The sequence below is a fragment of the Ambystoma mexicanum genome, chromosome 10 (genome assembly GCF_040938575.1).
Source record: "Ambystoma mexicanum isolate Mex_15411 chromosome 10, UKY_AmexF1_1, whole genome shotgun sequence".
Classification (NCBI taxonomy): domain Eukaryota; kingdom Metazoa; phylum Chordata; class Amphibia; order Caudata; family Ambystomatidae; genus Ambystoma; species Ambystoma mexicanum.
This window is the reverse complement of record NC_090932.1, coordinates 193,033,410-193,061,189: the sequence shown is the minus strand read 5'-3', so window position 1 is coordinate 193,061,189 and position 27,780 is coordinate 193,033,410. Positions and strand designations below refer to the sequence as shown.

Sequence of the window (27,780 nt, the reverse complement as noted above, 5' to 3'; positions counted from 1 at the left end):
GAACGAACATTGTTAGACGCATGTGATGACACTCGAGTAAAGCTAAACGGATAATGAATGTTTGAAATTGAGAAGGAAAGATATGATACCGTTGACCGAATGGTCTGGCACCTTGAATGTGCTCAATCTAAGGTCGCTGTAAGGTATCCCACCAAGAAGTGGTAGAAACAAAAGTAGCAGATTGATTAGAACATTGTGCAAAGTGAATCGAAGTTGTCCTGCAATGGTTTTAAGCAAAACCCATCGCACATTCTAAAGTCTTTAATTTTGATATCAAGAGGAAACTGTAGAAAGTGAGATTACATGGTCCGAGCCCGAAGGAGGGAGACTAAAATGGGAATATTGTGAAAAAGGGATCTGAGCCTTTCAAGGGAACGAGGGAGATCCATGGTCCGAGTTTGAACGAGGGAGACCAAGTGTAAACATTGTGGTAAAAAGGGGGTCCAAGCCTGAAGGAGGGAGACCCATGATGAACACTGGAAGCGAGAACTTGTGCATGTGAAGATCCTGATAAGAGTAGAACTTGGATATTTGTTTTGTACGACAGGCCCCCTGCAGTAAGAGACTGTTATTGGAAAAGAGGCTTTGGCAGAAGGCCCTGATACCTATGCTTTGAACTGTATCCTCGTGGCAGAGATGCCAGAGTGTGTGCAGAGCTCGAACGTGCCGTCTTGCCCCATGGGTAAGGAAAGCCAACTGCTCAACCGTCCTGACGTATTATTTCTGGAACAGTTTTCTTTTTGTATACACAGTTGTCCCACACCCTTTTGTATTTGGAAGTAAGGGTTGGCAATAGGTTTATTACTATAGGCCCTTTTATTTTGACAGGGACTTGACTAGGACTGTGTTATTATTATTTCATGCTCGTAGCTTGCTCCCATCCTTGGATTTAGGTTAGATAGGCATTCAACCAAGGTGTATGTGATTTCTTTGAAAATATTTCAGCTAATGGAGATTTCACCGAATGCAATTTACCCAAAAACGAAATCTACTTTGTACTTTTTCTACTTTTTTTTAATGCACTGGGATACACCCTACAGTTCTTTCACTACTCCCTACCCTAACTTTTACCCTTACCCCACACCCCACCTATTATGCATTACACATATATATTATTTCCCCTACCATTTTCGGTGAAATGGATTCGGTGAAGTATCATTGGTGAAATGGTATTCTAAGAAATCTATGGTAACTGTCCAACCAACCCGTTGAAGTTCAGTAAACATCCTTGAACTGTGATCATTTGTGTCTGTCTTCACTGTTTGATACCACGCCTTCCTTACAGTACATTACATTCATTTTATTTTATTATTATGCTGTTAAAAAAAAGTATCTTCTCTATAGATCCATTAATGTAACATTTTCGTTTCTTTGAGTTGATTCTTTTCTGCTATCTTTTGGAAACAGTTTCGTAAAGTTTCATTGTAATTTTCTTTGAAGATCAAATAAATATTATTTTGATCCGTTGTTGCAGGGCCCCTAAAAGGAGTGGGGGCCCATATGCCATTGCCTAAGTTGCCTATTTGGTAAACCAGGACTGTGCAGGTAGACTAAAGAAATGGTGGTGTGGAAGGTTGCCTAGAAATATGCCAAGGCCCATGTATGCCTCTAAAGTTAATCTCCCTTTGTGCATGCCTTGGGACATGACGGGGGTCCTCACAGTAGACATTACGTTCTCCTACAAGGCATGGATGCTTTAAATGGCACTGACGATTTTGGGCAAGATATGGTAAATAGGCTAGAAAGCAAGGAGACTTTAAACGGGTACTGTGACCTTTACAAATAGTTCTTTGGGTTTCATGTCATTACATTGGTGCTAAAATTCCCTTTCGTTTTTTGTTGTTGTTATTGTCCGAAACATTCATAGGATGATTAACGCCCCTCTACCCCTGATAATCCTCACTTGTTTTCCTGTAGTTTGGCTTCTGCCCTTTTTTCATTTTGCATCTCCTGTTCCCCGAAAACCAAACAATGCTTCAGCACCAGAGCTCATAAGCGATGCTAACGCATGCAGATGCAAAGAACTGTCATGGTACTTTGCACACTGTGGTGTTTGCGCAGGCTGGGGCAGTGTGGGTGTTTGCTGCAGGGACTCTCAATGGAGTGAAATAGGTGGCCACGTTTGATATGATCTAGATGTTGGCTTTCCCGAAATAAACTTTAGAAGAAGTTATTAGACTGCTATGGGTTGAACCATGGCAAGCATGTCTACTATGTGATCAGCAATGCTCAATAAATGTGTTCTCCATGGCTAGGAAGATGTGGGAAGGTGATGGTAGAGTCGCTGTCTACATTTATATGGTGCTGTTGAACATGTAATCATTACTGGGTGGTGGACTACACAACTGCTACACCCATTGCACTAGATCTTCAACACCCTTAACTGGAAATGTCCTCTCATACCAAGTAATACAATTCAACAGCCCTTCCCATGGACTAGTAAACTGGTCTACTCTGGTCTGTAGCAAACGGACAAAAGCACAGAATGATTCCATTTAATCCCACAAAAAAGCTTTCCCAACACCTCACCAAGAAAGCTCCCCAGATGTCTTGCCTCAGCTTAATCAGAAGGTGAGCCCAAAGGTAAAATCCAACCTACTGGTAGATTAGCAACAAGAAGAGGGGCGCTACCCCTAGAGGGAATGTAGGACACATGGAGATAGACTGATGGTCGACTTTACTGCACATGGACGCAAGAGTCAAACCATGCTGAAGGAAACCGAGAGGACGCCATGAAGAGGAAGTCAAGATGCTACCTCGGAAGGACTGTAGATCTTGATGGTGAGGAGACCAAGAATGCCGCGCCCAACACACGCGTTATTTTAGAAACTCAGGACAAAGGGGAGGGCTGACACGCGTTTGGTGCACACACGCTGTCTCAAGGCACTAATGGATTTGAAGTTATGATCATTACAGTTCTTCAACCATAACAGGATTGGTTGCACATTGATGGGCATCAAATATAATTGTTTGATATATATATATATATACATCAAAAAGTAGTATGCAAAGAATGCAGTAAAGCTTGTTGCTAACTGTATGTAAAAGACAAACGACAAGTAAAGGCAAAAAATAGAAAATGGATTACTGGTCACTAGCAGACATGAAGCACACTATAGGTGGCCTAATGGCATACAGCTGAATGAACACCAGGTTGAGTACCAAAGGTAAAGGCATTAAGCTTCCATGGTGAGCGATTACCCCCATTCAAAATGCCATTAGCTCCTGTAACTTGATAAGTTACACAAAATAGGGTGCACTATTATTGTGTGCAAGTTACTTGTGCATCAGTGAGTGCTCCTATCACTGACGTTGGGGATCGTATTTGAACTGGATCCCTCTTCGAACCGTCGAAGGATAGGAATGCCTTTTCCTCTACTCTTTGTGAAAAAATGGCATAGTTGCGTTTAGGTGCAAAAGTGAACCAATAGGAAGAGTGCTTTATGTGACAAAAGGAACAAGTTACTTACCTGTAACTGTTGTTCTGCAGCATGGGTCTGGCATGGATTCACATGCTCATGAATATTCCCCGTCGTCAGGCCAGGAATCCTCGGTATAGAAAAAAATCAGTATCAGTTTCGTTTCTGATCTGTCTTTCCTAGTAACCAATCACTGGTCTCTGGGTCATACTGCCCCCAGCCAATGACTGCCCTCTCCCTAAGCCCCGCCTCCGGCAGCCATCCTCAGATTTGGTAGCACATAAAGTGGCAGTAAGACCAAGTGAAGAGCCGCAGAGGGGTAGGAGGGAGGGTTCGCATGTGAATCCATGCCAGACCCATGCTGGAGAACAACAGTTACAGGTAAGTAACTTGTTCCTTCTCCAGCATGGGGTCTGGCATGGATTCACATGCTCATGAATAAGAGAATACATAGCAGTACACACATGCACAACCACGGGAGGTGGCAACAGGCTCAACATTAAGCAATACAACAACTCAACATTAAGCAACTCTTAACTCCTCACCAGGCTCACCTTAGGAGAACAGGTTGCGCAGCACTGCTTGGCTGACCCTGGACTCCTCCCTGGAGTCCCGATCGACGCAGTAGAATCTTGTGAAGGTGTGCGTCGACCTCCACGTCGCAGCCCTGCAGATGTCCAGCAGGGGCACACCAGACAGGAACGCCATGGTAGCAGCGATCGCCCTGGTCGAATGGGCTCTCGGACGGCCGGGCAGCTGTCGGTTTGCCAACCGATGACAGTGCATGATGCAGCCGGAGAGCCATCTGGAAATGGAAGTCTTCGAGAGAGCCTTCCCTTGATTCACAGTACCAAAGTTCACAAACAGCTGTGACATCTTCCGAAAACTCTTCGTGCGGTCCACGTAGAACTTCAGCGCTCTAGCTACATCCAGCGAGTGCAAAGTCCTCTCGGCCGGCGACGAAGGCGACGGGAAGAAAACTGGCAACACCAAGGACTCGTTGAGGTGGAAGTCCGACGGCACCTTGGGCATAAAGGATGGGTGTGTCCTCAGCACCACCCTCGTGTCATGAAAAGTCAAGTATGGAGGCTTGCAAGATAGGGCCTGGATCTCTACCACTCGTCGTGCGGAGGTGATGGCCACGAGGAAAGCTGTCTTCCATGACAGGAACTTCAAAGGCGCCAAATGCATAGGCTCGAATGGGGCCCCCATGAGCTTGGTCAGCACCACATTAAGCTCCCACGCCGGGGCAGGAGCCTTCACCGGCGGGAATGCTCGGAATAGTCCCTTCATGAATTCTTTCACCAGGCGATGAGACCACAAGGACGCCCGACCCGTCGTCCTGGTGTATTGGGAGATTGCAGCCAGATGTATTTTGATGGAGGCGTGAGCCAGTCCAGCTTTGGCCAGCAACAGTAGGCACGGCAGTACTTGAGGGGCTGTATTCCGCAGAGGGTTAATCTTCTGTGCACGGCACCAGACAGAGAACCTCTTCCATTTATGTCCGTAGCACTTCAGAGTTCAGGACGCCCTGGCCTTTGCAAGAACCTCTCTGCAGTCGGCCGGGATGTCGTACCCTCCAAACTCTAGTGCTGCAGGAGCCAGGCCTGCAAGTTCAGCGACTCCGGGTTGTGGTGAAGAATGGCGCCTCCTTCTCTGGAGAGAAGGTCTGCGTCCGTCGGCAGCTTGACTGGTGGGGACATTGACAAGTCCAGAAGGTCTGGGAACCAGATCTGTCTCGGCCACGCCGGTGCGACGAGGATCACCCTGCACCGGGACCTCTTGAGCTGGTTGATGAGCCGGAGCAGCAACGGCAGCGGAGGGAACGCATAAAGAAATAGGCCATTCCAGGGGAACGAGAAAGCATCGCCCATGCTCCTCGGCTGGGGGAACCTGCTGGCGAACCTCCGGCACTTGGAATTCGTCGCCGTCGCGAAGAGATCGATTTGGGGTTCGCCCCATCGTCGGAAGAGTCGATCCACTTGATCCTGGCGTAGTTCCCACTCGTGGCACGAGCGCAGCTCCCTGCTGAGTGAGTCGGCGATCGTGTTTTTTATTCCTGCCAGATGAAGAGGCACCAGAAACATCCCTTGGGCGACAGCCCAATGCCACAGATCCTGGGCTTCCTTGGATAAGGCCGGGGACCTGGTTCCGCCCTGCTTCCGGATGTAGAACATCGTGGTGGTGTTGTCAGTGAAGATCCTCACCACCTTGCCCTTGAGGGACGAAAGAAAGGACCTGAGGGCCCAGAACACTGCGCAAAGCTCCAAGATGTTGATGTGGAGAGACTTCTCCTCTGGGAGCCAAAGGCCTCTCGCGTGAAGATCTCCGGAGTGTGCTCCCCAACCTTCCAGGGAGGCATCCGTCGTCACCGTCACCTGGTGAGCTGGGGTCTGAAAGTCTGTGCCCGCCGAAAGATGAGAGCGGGTACCCCACCACCGGATCACCTGACGGAACGTCTCGTTGAGAGGGATCCTGTCCTCGAAGCTGCCCGTCGACCGGATCCGGCGGGCGTCGAGGAACTCCTGTAAGGGTCTCATCCGAAGCCTGCAAAGGCCCCCCAGATAAATGCAGGAGGACATCATCCCGAGGAGGGACTTGATAGATCTTACCCTGGCCATGTCCGTGGCCAGCAGACGCTGCACCTTGCCCAGAATGGTCCTGGTCCTTTCCTTCGACGGCGAGGCCAGCCGCGCCTCTGTGTCGAGCTTGGCTCCCAGAAACAGGGCGACTTGCGACGGAACCAGGCGGGATTTGGGAAAGTTGATCAAGAATCCCAGGTCCGTGAGCAGCTGGACGGTCTTCGCAGTGTGCTCCACGGCGAGTTCCCTTGTCCTTGCCCGGATGAGCCAGTCGTCCAGGTAGGGGTAGACGTGGATCCCCTGTAGGCGCAGCCGCGCCGCCACCGGTGCGAGGCACTTGGTGAACACCCTGGGTGCCGACTTCAATCCGAACGGGAGGGCCTTGAACTGGTAGTGCTGCCCTTGGACCACGAACCTGAGGAACCTTCGGTGTCTTTTTAGAATGGGGATGTGGAAGTACGCATCCTGCAAATCCAACGACGACAGGAAATCGCCCTCCTCCAGCTGTCCCAGCACATGCTGGAGGGTGACCATACGGAACTTCTGTGCCTTGATGTACTTGTTCAGTCGTCTAGGTCCAGGATGGGGCGCCATCCTCCTGTCTTCTTTTTTACGAGGAAGTACCTTGAGTAAACTCCGGAGCCCCGAAGCCTCTTTGGGACGAGCTCGATGGCACCCTTCTTGAGCATCGCCCTTACTTCCAACAGTAGTTGAGGGACGTGATTTTCCTTCCTGGCCACGGGTGGAACGCGAGGGCACTTCTTCTGAAACTCGAGGGCGTGCCCTTGGGCCAGGGCATCCAGCACCCAAAGGTCGGTGGAGATGGACTCCCACACGCTGACGAACCTCGCCAGCCGGCCTCCCACCGGGGTGCTTCGGCGGGGGCCCGACCCCACGGTCGGTTCAATCTTGTTTGGAGGCCGCCTTGCCCCCTTGACCTCCTTGTCGATGACGACGGGCACCACCTGACTTGCCGCGTCCCCTGTAGGCTTCCTGGGACGAAGATCTTGGCGTTAAGTGGAGGAGCCACTGCCGGATCCCTTGGAGGCAGCTTGTCTGCCTCCGGAGCTCCGAAAGGACGTCCGTCGTTGTTGGAGCACTCCCAGTGCCCGGGCAGTCTCTGTGTCTGTCTTGATGGCCTGAAGGGACTCATCAACCGCCTTCCCAAACAGGTTGTTCCCGTCGAAGGGCATGTCCAAGACCTTGGTTTATACGTCCTGGCGGAAATCCGTGGCCTTGAGCCATCCTCGTTGTCTCAAGCAAACACCGTTGCCCAACTGACGGAAACCGGTGTCGGCGATGTCCATTGCCACCGTGATGGCGTGGTCCGAAGCGATCTCCCCCTCCTGTAGGATTTCAAGGGCCTCAGCCCTTTTGACGTCCGGAAGGAAGTCTAACAGAGGGGCGATTTTGAACCACAACTCCCTCTCGTAGCGGGCTACGATAGCCAGGGCGTTGGCCGCCTTGATAGTCGTTGCTGCAGATGAGATGATCCGTCGCCCCATCGAGTCCAACTTCCTGCCCTCGCCGTCCGGCGGGGAAGTTGATTTCGAGGCCGATGCCCCCCCAGCTTTCTTCTTTGCCGCCGCTGAGACGACCGAATCCGGGGTAGGTTGTGCCCGAAGGCACAAGGGGGCAGCGTCGGGGACCCCGTACATCTTCTCGTACCGGTCCCTCTTTGCCGGCGCCGTGGCAGGGTTCTTGAGGAGGATGAGCCCCTCATCCCAGATGTCATCAAGAAGTGGTACGGCAAGGACCGTCTTCCTTTTAGCCTCGCGCCGTTGGTAAAGGAACCCTTCTTTCTTCTTTTCTTCTGGGCAGAGCTGAAAAAGCTCGGATGCCCTGGAAATCATGGCATGAAAGGATCCAATCTCGTCGGGTGGGGACGCCCGAGCAGGGGGTAACGGGGGACACGTCCCGTCGTCGCCTCCATCGTCATCTGTACCTGTCGTAGCCGTGTCTGTGCCTGTATCATCCCCGTGGGTAGTAGACCGGGGGGAAGGCAGAGCAGGCCGCAGAGGTGGCGTAGGATGCGTCCTCCTCCTCTTATGCGGTGGACTCACCGAAGGTCCTGGCTCCGGCTCCCCCATTGGGTCTGGCTCAGGTACCTCCGTCGGGGGAAGGGGCAACCTTGTCCTTATCTCCGAGCATAAGGACTGAATCGCTGACAAAATGGCCGCCGAGGTGTCCTACGGCACCGGAAACGACGGGCGCGAGGGCTCTTGAGGAGCCTTGTCGGCGACACCGTTGCTCTCGTCGTCGCGCTCGTCGGGATCCCTCCCGATGGGCTGGGCCTCTTCCATGACTTCGATGAGCTCTTCTTCAGAGGTCGTGTCCGTATCCACGATGGCCATCAGCCCCTCCCCCACCTTCGTGGGGGTCTTCTCAATGGGCCTGAAAGACGACTCCCTCCGCGGTGGCAGGGAGACTTTGGGTTCTGAGGGCGCCTCCACTGGTGTAGCCTCCACAGGCTGAGCCAGGGCCGCAGCGACAACCTCATTTGAGGTTTTAGCAGGGTGAATTAAGGCCATCGCCACCTTCTGGACGCCTGGGGCCTTCACCTTGGGGGGGGGGGGTCCGAGCCTCGCTCCCCCTCTGCCGGAATCTTCGAGATCGACCGGGGCCTCTCCAGAAGCTTGGCCGGGTTCTCGGACTTCCTCTTACCCGAGCCAGAGCGTTGGCTCGTGGTTGATGGCGCCGGGGAGGATGCGCCCTGCCTGGCAGCCAAGGAGCCCGACCGTTCGGCGCTCCTGGTGCCCGCCGACTCCCGGTGCTTAGCCTTTTGTTGGGCCCCCGTCACCGGGGCACCCTCACAGGACTTAGAAGACCGCTCAGACTTCTTTTTCTTCTTCTCGCCTGACGGGCTCTTCCCTTCCAGCCAGTTGGCGAGGCGGAGGTGGCGATCCTTCATGGTCCGCTCCGACATGTTCCCACAAAACACACAGTCCTTCTCCTTGTGCGTCTTGTCCTCATGGAGACAGTAGAGGCATAACGAATGCTCGTCGTCCTTGAAAACATTCTGAAGCTGGCATCTGGGCAGGTCCTGAACAGCTTCCCAGGCGTCGAGCTTCCTTTCTCCTGGGCCATGTCCGGGGTAGGCCTCGGAACTTCTGGAATCCTCCAAAAGCGTAACTCAATGAAATCTTCACCCTTGAGGGGCGTAGAAAACTCTGAAACGGATCCCCGTAGATCGGATGTAGAAACGGTGGAGCTTGAGGCTCTATTTAAACGAAAAATGAGAAAAAACTCCTGAAAAAGCGCGAAAACGCAGCAAAAGCTCGAGAGCTACAGCACGAGGACTCCCAACACTTGAACGTGCAGTAAAAATCTGAGGATGGCTGCCGGAGGCGGTGCTTTGGGAGAGGGCAGTCATTTGCTGGGGGCAGTATGACCCAGAGACCAGTGATTGGTTACTACTAAGAAAGACAGATCAGAAACGAAACTGATACTGATTTTTTTCTATACCGAGGATTCCCGGCCTGACGACGGGGAATATTCATGAGCATGTGAATCCATGCCAGACCCCATGCTGGAGAAGTACACAGATCTATAATAACTATGTTGCAATTCTACTTGTTGGATGGAGAAATTATGAAAGGCGACTCCTAACCGGTTGTCTTCAGCGCTTGATTTGCGCTCTTGACGGATGCACTTTTGCTCCGGGTAGCTCCTTTCTTCACTGGTGAGATGCGTAGCTCACGTAGAGTAGTGTCAGGCAAGCACACTTTCCTGCAATACAGGGTTACTTTGGTAACCGTTGTCTGAGGCTTCTAGGTTTCCACATATGTAATTGCCATCATGTTGGATCTCCCGGGATCTGAGTCGGTGAGAAGAAGCTTAACAAAATAAGCAGGGAACAATTTAATAATGTGGGACAGGGTGCTCAATATCCTTGCGACAAAAGATATTTAGTTTCAACTTTTTATTAGAAAAATATATCTGCGATTCAACTTGGGGTCTCCTGTTTGTTGGCTGTACCTTTCCTCAACCGTGTACAGTGTTCCACCGGCCTACCCAAGGCTCTCTATTCTGCCCCAATGTTACTGTAGGATTGGCTACCCTAGGTTACCCTACTGTCTGGCTCCATCCAGGGACGTCAATTCATCAAAATGCCAGGACTAGTGGAAATGACATCATGCACCTGATGTCCTCACAGGAAGTGATCTCCTACAACCTTTGAATCTGACGCCATAACATGTAGTGCTACCATGGGACCTTTGGCCTTGATAAGGTCACTGGACATGTAACACAGGTGGAACAGTGACATAGGCTTATGATTGATAAAACAATAAATAGTTTATTAAACTTGTGTCTGCTTTAGTTGCCAACCATAATTAAACTCTTTTCTGCCTTGATATACCTTGGGTGGGTCCATGATATCACAAGGGTACACTTAGTAGAATCAGGAACTAGGAGATAGAAGGGGCAAACGGGACCCTCTTTTCTGTTGTAGGGGGCCTGACTCTGGAGGGTGTGTAGAGGATCACAAGAAAGGGAAAGAGAATCAAAGACGACCCCTATTCAGAGACGCAATTAAGCTAGGTACAGGATGTAGCAAAGGCTAGGTTGAGCAAATACTAACCAGTAAAAGGTCACAAAGGATTCTAGATCCGTAAGGAAAAGACTTTAATTAATATTAGACAAACATCTAAAAAATGTAGGCCTATAACTGAACATGAGGCCTTAAAAAACATAGACATAAACCAAGAGAGGAAAGGTACAATTACACAATTAGCTACACATTTTTGTGAGGGTTATTAGCAGAAATATTTGTGCATTTTCATGTACTACTCAGCAGTAGTTGTACGCAATTGTTGGCACAATAAATAATGGGTGTTTCTGGTTCAGAACAAAAGTAGCCAACAGATGTTGCTGGATGGAAACCAGTTGTATGAAGGGACCGAACTGTCATCAGGACAGGGTTGATGAAAAACAGGTATTCTGATGCACCTATGACATGATGTGTGTCAGGAGAGGGTGACCAGAAGATAGATTAAGAGAGTATGCTGCAGGTCCAAGACCTACCTTAGGGGTGTTGTCTTATGAATGGATTGAATGGAGATACACAGTCCAGTGGTACTGGTGAGCTTGATAGGTGATCCTGCTGTAGCTAGGATCTAGAAAAATGTATACATGGTTACCTAGTGATGTATCTAGGAGGGAAGATGTAGGTGGCTAAAGATCAGGTCTGGGACATACCTTAGAGCAAAGGTTTGTAAAACCAAGATGGGTTGGTGCTGGTTATCGATACCGTAGATTCAGTAGTAGCAACATAGCACAAAAGGAATGCCACCCTCTGCTAGGCTGTAGTCATTATACGCTAACTGCAATACATCCCACACATTCCCAGGTTTGCTATAATAAGCGTTGACAGCTAGCCCTGCTATAGCCCCACAAGCCAGCTATAGTTCTAATATACCCCTTTCATGTGCTCAGCCTCAAATGCCCAATTTAATATTCTATATTCAGGGTAGACTTACCACTTGGTGGGTGAATCCTCACATGTTCAGTTGCTGTCATCACATGTCAACTTGTGTTACCCCAGTTAGTGTCTCCCACTGTCCCTGCACTCTGGACCCCTACTGTGACATTCAGAGACTCCAGGGTGGTTCTGGGGCTCCTTTCTGAGTTATTTAATAAGTTGGTAGGCTTTAAAACAACACCGTTTGTTAAAGCAAAACTATTCCAGGGAGGGATTTGGCTATTGCACACAGATGCATTCTGGAAGATGTGTTTTTCTTTAATTGGCCCTTCTTTCTTCTGGAGGGCGCAAGGGCAGCTGGTCTCTGTGGTTCCTGGGTCTAGTACTGAATTCTTGAGCTACTGTGATCCTGATGGCTTCTTGTAACATTCTGAAATAAGAGAAAGAGACCCTTGGCTAGGAAGGAGATTAATAGTGTGGGATGTATTGACCCACTCCGCTATGCTATGCGGCATCACCCTGCCAGTTATGGTGAAAGGAACGGCAACAATGGCAGCAAAACCCTTGTGCGCGCCAAAAACCTACAACCACTGTGTGCTTCAGCACACAAAAAGAGGGATGCACAACCTGCCACCCATGATGCCTGTGTGGTGGGATAGAGCACACCCTGTAGAAAATGTGCCAGTGGGCTCCATGACCAGCAAAAAGAGAAGCAGCACTTTGCAAGTGAAACCTCAAAATGTGCCGACAAATGACATTTGCTTTGTTGCTAAAAGCTCCAAAATGCCTATAACACAACACTTCTCAACCTTCAAAAGCTTGCCTGGTACTAAAATGCATGTATCTGATGAAACATTGTGAACATACAAAGTCCTAATGTAAAGAGCAAAACATTCTTCAGACAAACTGGATTGCTGACAGCCTATGCCAAAATCTAGGTGCAGTACCCTGGGCTACCTGAATGACAGCTGTCAAATGAGTTACTGATGAAACTTTAAAGTGAGCTAAAACTAAAATTCTGCTGGATTAGCAAACATTGCCAAAAAGGAATACATATTTTAGTTGTGTTTTTGATCCCACAGATGTTAAGGCTAAGAAAGTAATGTATTGATGTTTGATGCAACAAATTTGGTTTTTGCTGGATTTAAGAAGTTAGTTAGCCTGGCTGAGCTGCAAGACCTGGAAAAGCAAGATTCTCGCAGAAGGAGGACCTTCCTCTCAGCAGAAACTCACTGGGAGTCGCTAATTGCGGGTTAGAACAGACTCTTGTCTACAGAAAGAGAAGGAACAATGATCAGCCTTTCAGCCCAGGAAGCGGAGGTGTGAAGGTGGATGTAAATTGCTCTTGGAAGGAACTTCCCCCAAGGAGGGGGATGCACTGGACTCCCAGGAGAGACAAAGGGGCGGAGCCAAGCGACCATCTGCTGTTAAGAATGAACAATGAACAATTTTTAAACGACTCATAACTTGTTATTCAAAGTGGTGAAAAATATAAAAAGGACAGAGTTAATTTAATTTAATTTTTGGCTGCATGTGTGAAGAGGCGGTAGAACTGTGTGACATGTTCTGGACAGGAATGGCAATATATGTGGTTTTATGCGAAATGTATAAATGTTCAAATTGTGAAAATGTACACACACATCCCTATGTTAAACACACACATTTGTGGAAATTTGCATAAAATTTGGAAATTGTGTGCATAGCGAAAAGGACAAATTTCTGTAGAAAGTTGAGACAAGATCCCACTGCTGCAGGGTTTTGAGGAATAGCTGCTACATAAAATATGGCATCTTTGTGTGTGATTTGTATAAAGGAGACCAATGTAGAAATATACATTTAGTATCAAATCCGATTTTGAGACCAGTGCTAAAGGGAGGTCTCTAAGGACTGTAAAGCAAACTATAAAATGTGACATCATCCGGCCTTGATCCAATCACTCAAATTGCAAGGCTGAGATGAATTTTTGATCCTATCCCAGCTCACAGGGGCAAGCTTAGCTAAGCCGGCCCATACACCCACTTGGTGATGTCATTTTAAAGCATAAACAGAGACACCTGACAAAACATAGGGATTCACAGATCCACTCACTTTCCTGATTCCGGCAAGCACTCTGATCCAGCATTCTACATCCAGCTTTAATATTCTTCCAGATCCAGAGGCCAAAACTCTTGACAGCATCCAGAGGCCAAAACTCTTGACAGCAATAGAGAACTATTGATTTCCAACAAGGCCCAAATCCTCAAATGTATTAGTGAAGCACTGTGTGGTGTGAGGCCTTTTGAACCAGCATCCTGAAATTCTCTGGCTTGCCACCACTAGGCTTGCCTGAGGAACTCGCTATCCAGCGGATTAAAATACCCACAGACTATGAGGGCAGATCCTGTGCAAATCCGGCGACCGGCCTAGCTGATCCACTACCATGCCTGATGTGCTGTCTTTCCTAGACCAGACCTAATCCAATTACCAGAGCTGACGGTCCAATTTAATAACTGATCCTGTGAGTATTAATAGGAAGAACTGTGAACCATAGTATATTTGCATTGTCTTATCCCTATCTGAAACCCATCCTATCTTTCATTCAGAACCAGTATCTATCTTTGCGCTGACTCTTTTCTCATCTGAAGAAGTAGTTTGCTCAGCAGGCGGGTTACGCTGATCACGTGACTGTAAGATCCCTCTGTGGTATTAGCTTTTTCATAGTCATCCTCTAGTGTAAGCAAACCCATTTGTCATTTTCAAAAGTACATTTCTGTTTTCCATTCTCGTGCCTATTTTACAAAAACGGCCTTTACTAAAACTTATATAACTCCCTCAGTTTTTGTGATAGAAAGGAAATGTCAACTCCTACTTGTACCTAACATCTGTAGCTATACATAGAACCCATAACAGTTCTCCCGTTATCGCGAATATCGCACACGGAAAAGTTGCCGTGAATTACAATTCGGAGTCATTTTTACACGTGTGAAATAACTTTAATTTGTTTCCGACTTGGACCTTAAGATTTCAAATGTTTTCTTTGGACTAAATCATTGTTTGTGACTGTGTGCAACTGTTCAAAGTGGCTCCCAAAGGAATTTACAACAATATAAGTAGTTTTGACCATATTTGGTGTTTTTGCCCAGTCAATTCTAAAGACAATTTTAAAGCCATGCTGACAGCTGAAAAGTCAATTCCGTTTTTCTCTTTTGTTTGATGGGGGAAGGTGGGACTGATATTCTGCTTGATTTGTGCTATTCCTGAATACCTGCTCTCCTCCCATCTCTTTACATTGCCTATTTGGGGGTTGAGGGGTGTTGCAGGGGGAACCTCTAACCATAGTGCTATCTGATCTGTACAAACACAAAAGTACTATTTTCTGTGCTGCATTTGTTTTGCCCATTACTTATTCCTAGTTTATTATAGATAATATTCAGTGTTCTGACACCCCATTGGTGATTGTTGTTTATCTATTAAAACATATTGTGATTAAATTCTAAATGCATAAATAAATATTTACCTTTGCAAACCAGCCTGATTCCTGGTTCAGTGTGACCGGGGGGTGGGGGGTGGGGGGGTCTCAGGAGAAGGGTGTGATATGAGTGGTATATCATTCAGAATATTGAATTTATAGATGAAAATAAATAAGGGTTTCAGTTGTGCACTACACACTGGACTTGACTTGGGTGTGTGCCGGATTGAAATCACTTACAATAGGTATTTAGACAGTGACAGTGGTACCAATATCCTTGCCTAGATTCTAGCACTCAGTGGAGTTAGGATCTAGGATGCATCTTCACTCTCCACACCCCCCTCCAACCCCCTTGACAGGGTCACATCCATGACCCTATAACATATTACCAGGGTGCTCCAAGCTACTCACCTCTTAGCAAGGGTGGATGAACTTGCCCCAAAAGTGACACACAGAATTTCACAGGTGACAGTCAAAAGATCAGTGGTCCTTGAAATTCCACCATTCACTGCCTGGGGTTTGAGGGGGTTGAACCAGCCACCCTGACTTGCACCGCCCCATGGTCCCCTTCCCACACCGTCTAGCATCCACCGCACCACTAAACCATACTTGTATTTCCCGCAGAAGAGGGCTGCAGCCAGAGAAAAAGTAACATACACCATGTAATGGGACATGTTATAGGGCCGTGTTGGGTATGGGAATAGCCTGCTCTTCTTGTCAGGGCCCTCAGTTTGAACCCTTGCGTGAGTGACCTTCCCCAGCCAATTATCCGTGGATGTTCTAAACGTTTTTAGGACTCAAAGCACCCCAAAAACCAAGTGATCTCCTACATCTTACGACTTGATCTCCCAGGGGTGCTGAAAGGACTTAGATCTTGTGTAGCCATAATCTCCAAGGGACCCTGGTTGGGGTGTTTTGAAAGGAGAGCATTTTGTTGCGACCGCTGTTTCGTCAAGCTGGAAGGGCTTCGGGGACAGGGGGACCATTGTTTGTTTTGATGTAACCCCGCTTTCACAGTGTGTGACATGATCTGTTTTTGAGGTGGCAGTGGTATTACTAGGACACAGTGTTGTTGCAGTGATACCCTGGGGGCATAGGGTCATTGGGCTATGGGATTTGCTAAAGGACTGGTGACCTGCTGCTCAAGATATGGAAGGGCCACCTTTTTGGGGGTGAGGTGGGAGGCGTGATGATGAAAGCAGAATGGCAGTCCCTTGTGCTGCAGAACAATCACTCTGGTTTCTTGATTTGTAGGCCTGATGTTTTGATCCTGACTACAACAGATGGGTGTGCGTCGCCCAGTTTCCTGGCCTCCCGTTTTCAGGTGAGGCGATACCATTCCTCGGTGCGGGGGATGACCATGGGAATGTTGAGGGGCTCGCAGTTTTATTGGCTGGTGCTGCCCACTTAGGGCGATATTTTATAAATGACCACCTTATTCACTTTTTAATTTTTTGGGGAATTTAGGATTCGGTTAAAATTGTGAAGGATGAGAGCGTCTACAGCACAGAGGATTCCTACTCAAGCGCTGGAAGTCTGAGTCCGCGATCCGGGAGCCCCTTCTCGCCACCATCTCCACAACCGGCACACCGACGCAATGGATTTGGTGATCGCCACAGGGATACCCTGGTTGCAGACCAGTGTGCAGAAGTGGTCGTGAGCAGGCGCAGGTATGGGTCGCCCCTTTCCAATGGCAAACCTTATTAGCGATGGATTAGCCTGATGAGAAAGTTATAGGTTTCCTGATAGGCTGAAACATCTGAAAGGCCAGAATGGCTTGGCTAAAACTGACTAGGTGCCAGGAATTCGGCCTTCAAAGATTACAGCCTTTATGGAAATATCCATATTTCTTTTTGTATGTATGCAAGTAATTGGATTATAGGTTTCTTCTATAGTGCTTAATTCTGCTTTGTTGTAGCTTCAGTGTGCTGTAGGGAAAGAAGAGAATGTGGGGGAAGTGGGGTGATGGCCAGTGGGATTAGAAATCGAGGGGCGGCTCTCCTTAGGAGGCGTGGCCTAAGTACCCCCGTGCCTAGGCCGCGCCCCCTAAGGAGAGGGGGGGCTGGTAATTTATTGTGTTAATTTATAACGCTATAACAGTGAAAGGGGTACAGCTGGGGCGCACTGGCATTATAAACTTTGATGAGCCAAGGCCCTCCTTTTAGACAAACTAAGGGGCTGGGCGCACCAAAGGCGTGACTCCAGTGTGCCCCAGCTCGCAAGCAGCAGGCAGCCCTTTCATTCAAGGAGCCCTGTGGTGCAACGTTTTAACCACGGGCTCCTTGAATGAAAGGTCTGCCTGCTGCTGATGGCTCTGTACTCGGAAACAGGAGGAGGGCTGGACTGCTCAGCTCTCCTTTTGTTTTCGAATAAAGTCATAAAGCAGCATGAAGCCAAGGTGCTTCATGCTGCGTGATGACTATTTACTTGGAAACAAAAGGAGAGCTGGGCAGTCCAGCCCTTCTCCTGTTTCTGAGTACAAAGACATTAAGCAGCTGGTATAGCTGAAGTGCTGCACAGCTACAGAGGCTGCTTGCAGGTGCTAACACTTCGGTTTAGAAAAAAAGAAAAGACGGCAATGCCTTTTGTTTTTTCTAATCTGTTGCGCTGACACCTGCAGGCAGCCTGTGTAACCGCGGCTCGGGAGTCCTTGTTAGAGATTTCCGGGGTTTGGCCCCAGCTAGCTCCCGCCCACTTAAAGCCCTGGTGATGGCTGATTTTGAAAAAGAAATGTGGGAAGAAAAGGAACTGAGTACAACAGGAGTGAGAACTTGGGCAGGAAACACATATGAAAGACTAGGAAAAGGACAAAGGAGTCCCAGGCACGCACTACTTTCCCTACCCTAAAGTGTCTGAAGACAGGCCCTCTTCCTAGTCTCCCTCTATGATAGAGATTATTTACACGAAGAACCCAGAGTGAAAGTAAATAAGAGGTAATATAATGTAAGTGGTCTTGTATCACGCTCATCTACCCCTGTTGGTGGCTTCATTGCGCTTGGCACTGTAAGATTAAAGGGGGTGGAGTTCATGAGGGGGACAGTGGGAAAGGCAAATGCAAAACCTGTACTGTTGACCGGTGCAGGTCAAAAGTAGCCTGTTCCCGAGTGTCAATCTGCCTTCTATGGGTTTGGAGGAAGAAACGTGCGGGTATGTTATCTATTGGGAGGAGCCAAAGATCGGATAGAGTATAGCACGCTAGGTCTGGTTAGCCGCTGATGTGGGAGAGCGCAACAGGGCTAAAGAGGAGAGTTTAGTCGTGACACGGTTAGTATTGATGTGATCATGGCTAGGCCTGTGGTGGCCTTCTGTGGGGTGTTTGAGGGTGTAGTGTAAGGCTGTAGTAGATCTTGGAGGGGAGTCGGTAAGTTGGCTGGGAAGGGAGGTGTAGGCCTTACAAGGCAAAATAACCTGCAACCCTACACTCCTAACCTAGGCCATTTGCAGACAGGTGCCTTTTCTCTAGTTCCAAATGCCACCTCTCTTTGTCTCAAATCGATACATAGTACCCCATGAGGAGCAAAACAAGCATTTGCAAGTTGTCAGATGAGGGAAAGGGTTGGCGTGGAAACTCAGACATTACCATAACCTGCTAATAAGGCTTAGGTCAGGCAAGAACTTAAGCTTCAGTGGAAGGGCAGTTTAAAATTTGAGGGCCCTGTTCACCCATTTCACCATCCTTAGTAGGTTGGTTAGCAGGCAGAGAGATGCTTCAAACCTCGCATCAACATGTTCAGGTGCTATGCTCGGTGACCTACTGGGACTTTTGCCCATCGAGGGCAGGGTTAGGTGTTTGTCAGGTATTGGTTTGGCCAGGGGCTAGAAACCTTGCTCATTTCGCTGAGAGGTCTACCCTGCTGTCGCCCCAAGCCCCAAACTCTCCTGAAATCCCCCCTTGCTCCCACACTACCAACAACCACAACTCATCATGTGTTGACGTGGCACCAGGCCTTCAGCATCAGAGTGATGCTACAACCCTGCAGGGGATTCCTCACAAGGCAACGAGGGTTCCGTAAAACATTTGCAGCACCTTGGCCTGAAACCGGGGGACAGCGAGTTGTGGCGGCTGCAGGATGGTGGAGAGCAGTGTGTTGGCAGTGAAAGACAGGATTTTTGGGGTGGGGGATATTGATGGACTTTCCAATAAGGCTGCAATCTCATGTTCATTGTCTCTCTGGCCTTTTGCTAGCTAAGGTTCTCTGCAGGCGTACTTACTTGTGCCACAGCTGAATGGTAGAGAGGGCAGGGGACACTGCCATGCACGCACTCCTTTATTTCCCTACATAGTCTGTGTATCTGAGAGGTCGGGGGCATAAGGGTTTGGCGTTTGTCCCCTTCACTGCGGTGCCAAATGACAAGGCAGGCCTCCAGACTACCCCATGATGGGTGGGGCCTGGACCCCAGAGGCCAAGGCCTGAGCCTAGGCTGCCTTGGAGAGAGGGAGCGTCTGATCCGGCTACCTCGCAACTCGAGTGCAAGGCGACGCATTCTGTAGTTGGAGATCTGTTGGGACTTCCTCAGGATCCATGCGCGTAGAGATTACCTGTCCTCCTCCAAACAAGTGCCTGCAACATAGCTAGAGCCTTATCCAGGCCTTTCCGTTCCCCTACACCAACTCGCTCCAACTGCATGCATCGCGTGGCAGCTCCGTGGTGGTCTTGCAGTGCCTGTCCCTGGGTACATTGGCCTTGTTCCCTGATCCCTGGGGTCCTGAGTTCTTGTAGTCACCTACCCACAGGGAGAGATGAAGGGAGGCAAAGGGCTGTTTTTTAAGGGACGGCTGTAGGGAACATGATGGAGAAATGGACAGGATGGATGGGTTTTACTGGAGAAATGCTCTCCTTGGGCATGATGATGAGCCAGGGCACAGTTTGACAGGTCGGGATATGGAACATAGACCTAAAAGGTTATGACGAGGTGGGGGGCGTGGAGGGAATTGGGCCCAGAGCCTTTGGAATGTAAGCCACAAATCGCAATATATGTGGTTCAAAGACTATACGGAAGGTTTGTCTCTGCCCGTGATTTCACAGCGACCAGTACACTCCCTAATTCTGTCCCTCCTTCTTTTCCAGCCTGCAGAGCCAGTCCTCTCCTCCGGGCGCGACAGAATACAAACCGGTAAGGAACGCTGCGGATTCCTGTGATTCCCTAGGGAAGGGCAAAGAATGTGCTGGTCTCTATAGCTCCAATCCCTTAAAGTGTACACGTGAGCTGTCTCGTGACCTTAAGTGTGATTAGCCTGCATCCCGCCGCACCATGTAGATCTATCAAGGATTCATAACAGTGGGGATTGCAACAGTCTTTTGTCCCTTCTAGGATTTAAAAGGACCCTTCATTCCTGTTTTGGCGTCCACTCAGAGGTCCTAGATCCTTATCTTCCCCTGAGACATTATTTTGCCCTTTACATTTTTGTTTCCTGTTTTTCATCGAAGTTGATCCAACTCTGTCATGGGCCCATATTGAGCAGCCTGGTGTAGTCCTAATTTGATAATTACATTTAGCCCCAACATTGACAATCCTAGTGAGGTGCCGGTGTGATAGCTGAAGGATGTGAATAGTTTGCACAACCCGAGAAGCATCCCAGATTGACAAACTCTCTACATCCCAGTGTACTCCGAGGTTGTCCATTCCAGTTTGGTTGCAATTTGCAGAGCCCACTAACAATAGTTTGGCAATCCCACTACATTCCCTGTTTGCAAAACCACAATATATGACCAGTTGTACAATCCTTGCCTTTACACACACTGTGCACAATACAAGGTATATATTCTCAGTGTTTACAATACCAGCATAGTATAGCGAGTTTGCACAATCGCAGCATACTCCCATTTTACGAGTACACAATTTGTATTGCACGTCCTCTTTGCTATTGCACAACGCCCCCGTCGTCCCGTTTTACTGCTATAGTCTGGACAATCCAAATCTATTTCCAGTCCACACAGGTCCTTACTTGATTGTTGCGAAAGCAAAGTGGTTTCTCATTTTTCATACTCCCGGTGTACTCCTACACTGGAATTCCCAACTTGCACACTGCTAGTACATTGCCACTTCACCATTTTAATGTACTTTTTCAGTCGCATTATACTCTGTTTTAACAAAACTATTTTACTCCTAGCTTGACATTTCTAGTATATGCATTATTCGACAACCCAGGCATATTTCCAGTTTTCAGAATTCGAGTATTCTCCCAGTTTACCATTAGACAAAGCCAGCATGCCTAGGGTTTATTGGTCTCCGTGTCGCTTTTCCAAGTTATGGTAGTGCGTTGCCAGCATTATGGAAAAAATCGATCTGTGGTGATCAGTATTGTTCAATTTTTCCTCGCATAAAATGTCAGACATTTTTTGTCACTGTTTTGATGACTTTTTAAAATGTTGTATTGCTGCAGAGAAAACACACATTTTCCTTTCAAGCTAAAAGTGTATGATAAGGGAATATATATATACACAGTTCTGTTGGAAGCAGAAATATTACAGGATGCATTGGGCAGAGTGGGCCAGGCAAGAGAGGAAAGAAGAGCGCAGGATGCCGAGAGAGGTGTGTTGAAGTGTGGGGGGCGGGCGGCTTGAAGTGGACTGGGGAACCAGAGGGAAGAGTGGGGGCAGGGGGAAGAAAGGGCAAGGCAGAGGATGAATGATGTGGGCAGGACTCGGCGTAGCACACATTTTGGGAGCCCCCTGCGAGCCAGGCTGAGGGCCCTCCCTCAACCCCCCAGATCGGCAACAAATCACACTACACTCTGGGCCGGGCCTAGGTTACCACGTTTGTGCAATCCGCACTAACGTGCTGCTGGGGTTATTCCACATACTGCACTAGAAGAAAGATATACGTGTGTGTTTTAATGCATTATACAGCACACAGTCTGAGAACAATTGGCTAAAAAGCTAGAGCATTTGCAATTGATTTGTAGGGTAACACCATTCTAAAAATCGAATACATGCAAGTAACCAACAGTGCACAGGAACATTAATGCTTTAATTAATGTAATGCTTTTCTATTAAAAATGCCATGCCACAATGAAAACATGTCCAACTCACTGCACAATATAGACCAGTCTAGACACGTAACAACATATTATAGTAAAGCATGCCAGTCCACATTTAGACTGGTTGCACCAAAATGCCAGTCGAAGCAATAACACTTATCATGGTTACTTTACCAAAGATACCCAGAAAAATATACAATGCCACAGTAAGAAACGGCTAGACTGGCAGCACTGTGAAGGCATCAAGAAACAGGCACAGAAAACTAAGTAAAAACCTGGATCAGGAACTTAAATTCAAATAAGAGAAGGTTGGGAAAATGCCTAACTTGCCTTATGCTAAAATGGGATTTCCTTACCTAATTAAAACTAAGGAGAGTCTTTGTCAGAAAGTCCAAAGCAAATATCTGTCTGTGTCCAAAACCTATACTTGCCCTAACAACTACTTGACTATAATGTGCATGGATGTCAGCAACAAAAGTATTCAAATAAAAGTTCAGAGCTTCTTCAAGCTTGTTGTTGGAAAGGGTTTTTCCCTTCCCCGAAGACTTAGGATAGTTCACTTTGTCAAAAAGAGGGATTCCTTTCCCATGCTTACAAGTCTATCAATGTTCCAAAAACCAATGCAATTCCTTAGGATACTTCTCAGGTTTCGGGCAGCTTCTGCCTTGTGGGGTGCATTTAAAGGCCCCAAACAGAAGTCCCTTTCACATGAATAGCAAGATTTTAAACACTGAAACAAAAAAGGGCTGGTCTTTGTTTTGTTTTTCAAGTAAAATTAAAGAGCCATGTGGAAAGGGGCCTGCCTGTCATTGCCAACGGATAGGCAGCATTTTAATTTACAAAAGAAGGAGGAATCAAAATCCCAGTCACCTGGAAAACAGGATTTTTAAACATTGAAAAATAAAACAGCCTGCACATGTGTGTGCAAATGAAAACGATTTTGAAATGACATTTGAAGAGCCACTTTGTCTTCATGAAATAAATGTCAGCCCAAAGCAGAGCCTTTTGCTGGCTTTGGGCAAAACTTCACAAGAAAAACTCCCAATCCCAGCCTGGATGTCAGATCTCCCATCTAATGACCAACCGCAATACAAATGTCCAGCTAAAGGCGTTGAAATTCAGTGTTCTCCAGACCTGCTGACTCTGAAAGCATGGACTTCAAGAAAAGTCCCCCTTGGCTGGAGCATGACTAATATGTGTGAAAATGGAGGCACCCACTTCAAAGAGCAAGCTTCCAAACACAAAGGAGACTGATAAAGGCACAGGCTGACCCAGTGAAAAGAAATGGCCGGAAGCAGGAGCAGGACCATTTGTCCCACATGAAGATTCACAATTTATTTAAAAGGACTATTATCATTTAGACCTTTTTCTCAGCCATAATGAGGCAGATGGATTTCATCCGTTTACCTTTTTTATGTAATTTCCAGGTGATTTTGGGGATATCAAATTCATCTTCCTGTGACTCTGGGAACTGTAAGGGTCAGTTAAACTGGGTTTCTGACTGATAAAATGTGAGAGTTGGTGAGCGGGTGGAAAATGAAATGAGGGATATGCTTAATAACGGGCACATTCATAACTGTTGTGCTTTTTATGGAAACGGCAGAAAGGTGCCACTTGGCCGTGCTACATGATATGGATTTGGTGGTCATTTTATCTAATTCCCCATGATTAGCGGAAACAGAAAATATGTTTAGTCTGGCAGTTGCTAGTAAAATTATGAAGTTGTGATGGTTAACTAGTTTTTTCCAAAAAGTTGAAAGGAGAACAAAGGATGATGACAAATGGGAATTGCCATATGTTGCTCCAGACCCCTAAACGAATCCTGACTTGGAGGCTGGGTTTGGGAGGAGGGAGAAGGCTAACCATCCAATCCTAGTGGCAGGGATTATTGCAGGGTACTTCCCCCACGATTGTAAAATTGGTTGTGTCATCGCTGCTATATAAGGGGGGACTGCACTAGGACACACAGGGAAGAAAAAGAAGAAAGGCCGGAACAGACAGATAAGAGACAGACCATCAGGAAGGCTGCTGTAACTTACCATATGACCGCTGTAAGGAGACACCAGAGGAGATTGAGAGTGCATCTGGGTGGAGCCATCTATCCATAGGAAGGCCTCAAAGCTGACTGGGTCCTATGGTGCAGAGCGGGAAGCCATCTTTGAGAGTGGAGTGACCAGACCCCCGCCCTTTCTTTCCAGAGTGTCCTGAGATGCAGCTGGCTTTCCTGAACTTTAAACAGAGGCTTTCTATGTAAGTAGAACTGAGCCTTGGGAAACCAAAAGGCGAGGGAGTCTGCTTGCCTTGAATCCTTTGTGGGGGTGGAGGGGAGAACTGTGTAGATCCTTCCCCTATGTAGCCAAAAATATTAATTTGCTTAATTCCCCATTTGGCAGAACACTATAGGGTGAATTTTGTTAAAATGTTTCATTAAGAAAGCTTGCTTCCCAGTGTGCACTGAAAACTATAGCCTATACATTAATTGGGTAATCCTTGTTGTCCAACCTTTTTATCCAGCTTCCCCAACACAGGACTTTCAGTAAGGGAGGTCTGAAATCCAAAATTCCCCAAAGCATTCCAATTTTTCTGTCTGACTTCCCAACCTAGACTAAAGCAAGGGGTGGGGTTGCATCTGGAAAACAAAGTGATAAATCACCCTGTGTTTATTTTAAACCAAAAGTGTGGGCGAAATTATTATTGCCATATTTATTTTCACCAATCTTTAAATCCTACTGCTACCCTTTTTAGCCTGCCGGAAAATCTAAATGGCACAACATTACATAAGAACCTTTAATGATCAGTGTAATTATTTCGTGAAGTGTAATTTGCAGAAAGTTAATTGTGATTGTGTTCTTTTTAAACTCACTTTTGTGATTTATTTATGCTAAGAGAAGTTGTTTGTGTTACGCCATGGATAAAGTGTTTTTTGATATTTTCATGCTGATTTCTATTACTTTTAATTTAAATAAATGCCAATATATTTCCTTTACAACAGCCTGGTTATTGGCTCATTATTAGCTCAGAGGAGAGGGATCCGAGGGGCATGATATGTGTCTGAGATAGGTAAATAAAAAAATAAAAAATCTGTTAAATAGTTTGTTGCATAACCACTTGAGTGGGGAGGGAAGGAACTCCCTGTCTTGAGGGTGGCTTATCTATAAACTGTTAGTCTTTCATCAATTTCACCAATATCACAAAAGTTCAGTTCGATAATATCAAATCCCCAGCGTTTCTCCTTGACAGTCAAACACAAGTTATGGGTGAATTATGTGGCTTTTCCTTTAGGTGGGTGTATTCGGTCTAGATGCAGTTGTCAGACCACACGGTCCACCCATTACAGGTCATGCAACCAACACACATTACTTGCTTGTTCTTCACAGTTAGACTACCACTGTTTCAGCTTCACAGTGGTATTGGGTTTTCCTCTTGATTCTCTCTCAAGACTTGATTTGCCACCATTCACCTGTTACACTTTCAGATATTCTTAAGGCTTTTTCCATTGCCTATTCTTTCAGTTTGTACAATTCTTTATATTCTTATGTACTGCTTTAGCTTTTTTTTTTTTGTTAAGGTTACGCCAAACTACGAAATGACTAGAGTGGCTGCACCAAAAGGCCTCCCTAGCCACTAATACCATGTATCATGCCTATTAGCCTTGAAATGGATGACCATTACAATGTATTGCACAATCCCCGTCCAATCCACGCATCCCCTCTCCCAACCTCTGCCCCAACTCCCAAAATCGGCTCCTCGGCACAGAATTACCTCCATGTACCTCTTCCTTGTCCCAGTGCTTACGGATGAGGCACCTTGCCTAGTCCCACACTTCCTCCTGGGGAGGAGGAAGTGTGGGACTAGGAGTAATGAAGAGTAAATGTAACTAAGCCAGGCATTACCTCCATGTCCTGCTACCTCATCCCAGTACTTGTATATGAGGCAAATTGCCTCATACACAACTACTGGGACGAGGAAGAATAAGGCTAGGAGTAATAAAGATTACCAATAAGTACTCCTGGCATTAAACACAACCAGTGGCGCAACGCCATTGATCTGACTGGGCTTCAGCCCCCACCCCTGACATTTTGGGCTATGTTGACCTACAGAGCCGTTGCCGTACAGAACAGGACACAGATGTGAAACGGTGCCTGGGTTTCGCCGTTAACAAAGGCCCAGCAATTACTAACAGAAAGCATTTCACTGTTAGTACCTGCATTCAAATGCATACTTTTTTAGGCAGTTGAAATCGTGATGTGGTGTTGGGTTGGAGAAAAACCCCAAGGTAGGTTAGGGCTACTGAGAGTCCACGGATCCAGAACTCATGCAAGGCCCCTCGCCTTCCCTTTGCTAAACTGAACGGAGACCCAGACAAACAACACGTTCACACTGTGGTTTATTATGGCCAAATGTCGACAGGGATCAGTGCATGGAAGAAGGGTCCAGGCGACCTCTCACAGAGCTCTGGCTTGCAGGCCAGTTTCATAATACAACAGTGTCATGCTGACCTTACAGCTTGGGCCAGTTCCCAGAAAACGTATCACACCCTCTGATTGGGTGCTGAGTAGGAGTCCACCTATAGCATGTTATCTAATTGGCTCTCCCATGTCAGATGGCTGGCCTGGCTTTTCCCCAGTTATCTAATTTCTACATTGTTGCAGTGTGAGAGTCTTCTCATTGGTTAGGGCCCATAGCTACCCACCCCTAGAGTCCTGAACTGTGATTGGTTAGAGCTGGTGCCCCCCAGGCCTGGGACACAATCTGTTCTCAGCCCAGAGTGTACCTTTTCAAGGTAAAAGGAATAACTTTGTCTCTGCATTATACGTGTGTGAACCACTGATGCCGTGTGCGAGTGCTTGCTCTCACCATTCTCCATGCGGATCTCCTCTGTAACACTTTGTTGCAACCATGTCTGGCTCATGAAATTGTCCTTTGCTCCAAGCTGTCTCGGGAGGATAGCTCAGGGGCAACGTGCTCGCCTGTGAGGCAAGATGACACAGAGAAACACAGGTTCGATCCGCGGGTCAACGCTTAGAAACCTCTGGGTATTAAGCGCATTATAAATAGCCTATCACATCAGCTGCCAGTCTTGGCTCACTGTCCAATCTGCTGGACCACATGTTCAACCACTGTGCTCCTTAGCTTTTACAGCTCTGAGTTAGTCTGTATTTTATGAAGAATTTACTCGTATTTTCTGTGCTGGAGCTAATTAAGTTCAGGGAATGGATTGTTATGTGCGGCAAGTCTCCTTGGCAGCCAGCCCTATCTCACTCAGTGCTCCTCAGATCATGCTGAATTCAGCTTCACCTGGCTTTACTGAGAGCTGGCTGTGATTTCTTAAAAATATAGCATGGCTTCCACCTATTTTATAGTGCATGGGTTAGTCCGTTATGCTGCTGTCAGATCTCTCAAGTGCTTCTGCAGTTCCATAGCGTTAATTGCATGTAAGCATCTGCAAGCTTTTAACAGGATCTATTGCATCTTGCGGTTTCAGCGTTGTTGCAGTCAGACTAATGAACACAATAATAACACAAATAGCAGGGTGTGCATGTATCTCTTTCTCCCTATAGAACTGACACATATGTTCTTCATGTATGATTGCGTCTCGCTGCTGCTGGTGCATGTGCTTCATGTCTAACGCTGCTAAGTCATGGTGTCCCTAACGACTTTGAGCATGCCTACTTGGTGCTTTAGTCAAGGCTGTCAATTGAAGTGAGGGAGGAAGGATATGATATACCAATGGGTACTCCCAAATTTTTTGTTATCGGGGGGTCTGATCTGTGAACAGGGAGATTCTTGAGAGACAAGGAAACGCGACAGATTGACTACCCCTCTCTCTTAGGTCTTTCGACAACACAGGTATAGGTGCTAAAGTACTAACACATCAATATATAGTGAATACTTTTTGCAAAAAAACGTTTATGCAAGGAAAAAAT

The 27,780-nt window shown here is 47.3% G+C and overlaps 1 protein-coding gene across 2 annotated transcripts in view; it reads left to right on the top strand.

Annotated features, from left to right (window-relative positions):
* The window catches only part of PDLIM2 (PDZ and LIM domain 2), a 439,577-nt gene that overhangs the window by 174,529 nt on the left and 237,268 nt on the right, over window positions 1–27,780 (top strand). For both annotated transcript variants that reach the window (XM_069617703.1, XM_069617704.1), the window contains 3 exons: window positions 16,126–16,195; window positions 16,339–16,541; window positions 19,941–19,986. In XM_069617703.1, coding sequence (XP_069473804.1) covers window positions 16,126–16,195; window positions 16,339–16,541; window positions 19,941–19,986 — 319 coding nt within the window. The remainder of the gene's footprint in view (window positions 1–16,125; window positions 16,196–16,338; window positions 16,542–19,940; window positions 19,987–27,780) is intronic.